A 1,595-nucleotide genomic window follows, 5' to 3' on the forward strand; every position below is an offset into this window, starting at 1 on the left:
TGTATAAATGAGTGGGGCAAAGGTAAGAGACTCTGTGATAATAGCTGAACCAATTACTATCTAAAAGAAACGAATAAAATGGGAGTACTCAGTAAAATGCACCTAGAGCGCAGGGATTGTGCATGACCTGTTCATCTTTGTATGCCACAGGCAGTGCTTAATAAATGTGTACTGAACTGAAATTAAGAACTGCAGAGAACATTACCATTAAAGTATATGAAATCTTACAGAACACAGCAGTATTTCTCACATGCAACGTAAATAACATGAAACCAGCATGGAGGGTCACAGTAACTGAATATGCACATATGACTAAAATGGCATATGCACCTCAATTTCAGTATCAAGCTGAATACCCACCAAATAAAAGAACTTATAATCCCAATAACATCAACTGCTCTTCAGAAATTACCTCTTCCTCTACTTACAAAACAGATCTTATTTTTTAAAAAAAGAAAAAGAAGAGAGAAAACAAACAAAGAGGCAGAATATGTGGGCTATGTAGAAAAAGCAGTTCCAAATCTGGACTCTGATTTCTCCACACAGTCCAGGAAGATGTCCACAACTTTTCCACTCCTGAAGTCCTATGACTAACTGAGGAAAAGATGTTGAAAAGGATGCCCTGCCTATAACATGTGTGGAATTCTAAGCCTTAGGGACTTCTAGTTAACAAAGCACATCATTGGCACACCCAATACTAGAAATGGCTAAAGGTTGCATAAAGGCAGCCAAGGAAGGGAAAAACAGCACAGTCAAGGACCTCAACCACACATGAACACACTGGAATCTATAAGCTAGACTAAGTTTTATTACATATGGGTGGGACTTTTTTCATTAAAGTCTCTGCCTATTTCAGAAAGAAAAAAAAAAGGACAAGAACTAGATATTTATCACTTTTAATTTCAGTCACCTATAAATTCACTTTTACCTAAGTCAAGCACTTAGAAGTTCTCTTTAAAAATTTGTAGTGATCACCGTAAGTGCTACACTTTATAATTTTAAAAAAGCACTAAATTTTATAAAGTATACAGACTAGTTTATATCCCTAAACTAAATGATCTAAACTTGTAAAGTATATTTAGGTTTTAAGTATATTTTAACTGTGCCTCACTCACCCCCAAAAGTATGTTCAATCTCTATTTTTTTTTAGGTTTTGGTATGCTTTTATATCTCTGGGTGGGTACTTCAAGCAGCATATTAAATTAATAAATACATTATTTTTATAATGGATACATCAGCCAATTCCGAAAAGGATTAGGGATAGCTTATAATGGAAGACACAAACACAACAGAACCATTAAAATGATGATCAAAGAATAAAGCTGAGCAATGAAAGTGAGAAATTTAATATTTAAACAACGAACTGACATATAAAGTTACAGTAATATCCCAAGCCAGTCTCTCCTGAAAATTCCTGGTATTCCCTCGTGACTTACTAGTTTTACTCCATAGCTCTCGCTGGTATTTGACAGGTTCATTTCTACGTTTTTCAAATTCAAATGAATTATCCTGTAAGAGGGAACATGGGTGTAAATATGGTTTTAAGAGAGGTAGAATGGAAGCATTTCTTATAACATCCTCCTTTTAACAAGAGT

The 1,595-nt window shown here is 34.6% G+C and overlaps 1 protein-coding gene across 1 annotated transcript in view; it reads right to left on the minus strand.

Annotated features, from left to right (window-relative positions):
* Positions 1 to 1,595, minus strand: part of RSL24D1 (ribosomal L24 domain containing 1) — a 37,699-nt gene that overhangs the window by 26,506 nt on the left and 9,598 nt on the right. Inside the window, exon 3 of the mRNA XM_008584267.1 lies at positions 1,437 to 1,509. Coding sequence (XP_008582489.1) covers positions 1,437 to 1,509 — 73 coding nt within the window. The remainder of the gene's footprint in view (positions 1 to 1,436; positions 1,510 to 1,595) is intronic.

The sequence above is a fragment of the Galeopterus variegatus genome, unplaced genomic scaffold (assembly GCF_000696425.1).
Source record: "Galeopterus variegatus unplaced genomic scaffold, G_variegatus-3.0.2 Scaffold3192, whole genome shotgun sequence".
NCBI lineage: Eukaryota > Metazoa > Chordata > Mammalia > Dermoptera > Cynocephalidae > Galeopterus > Galeopterus variegatus.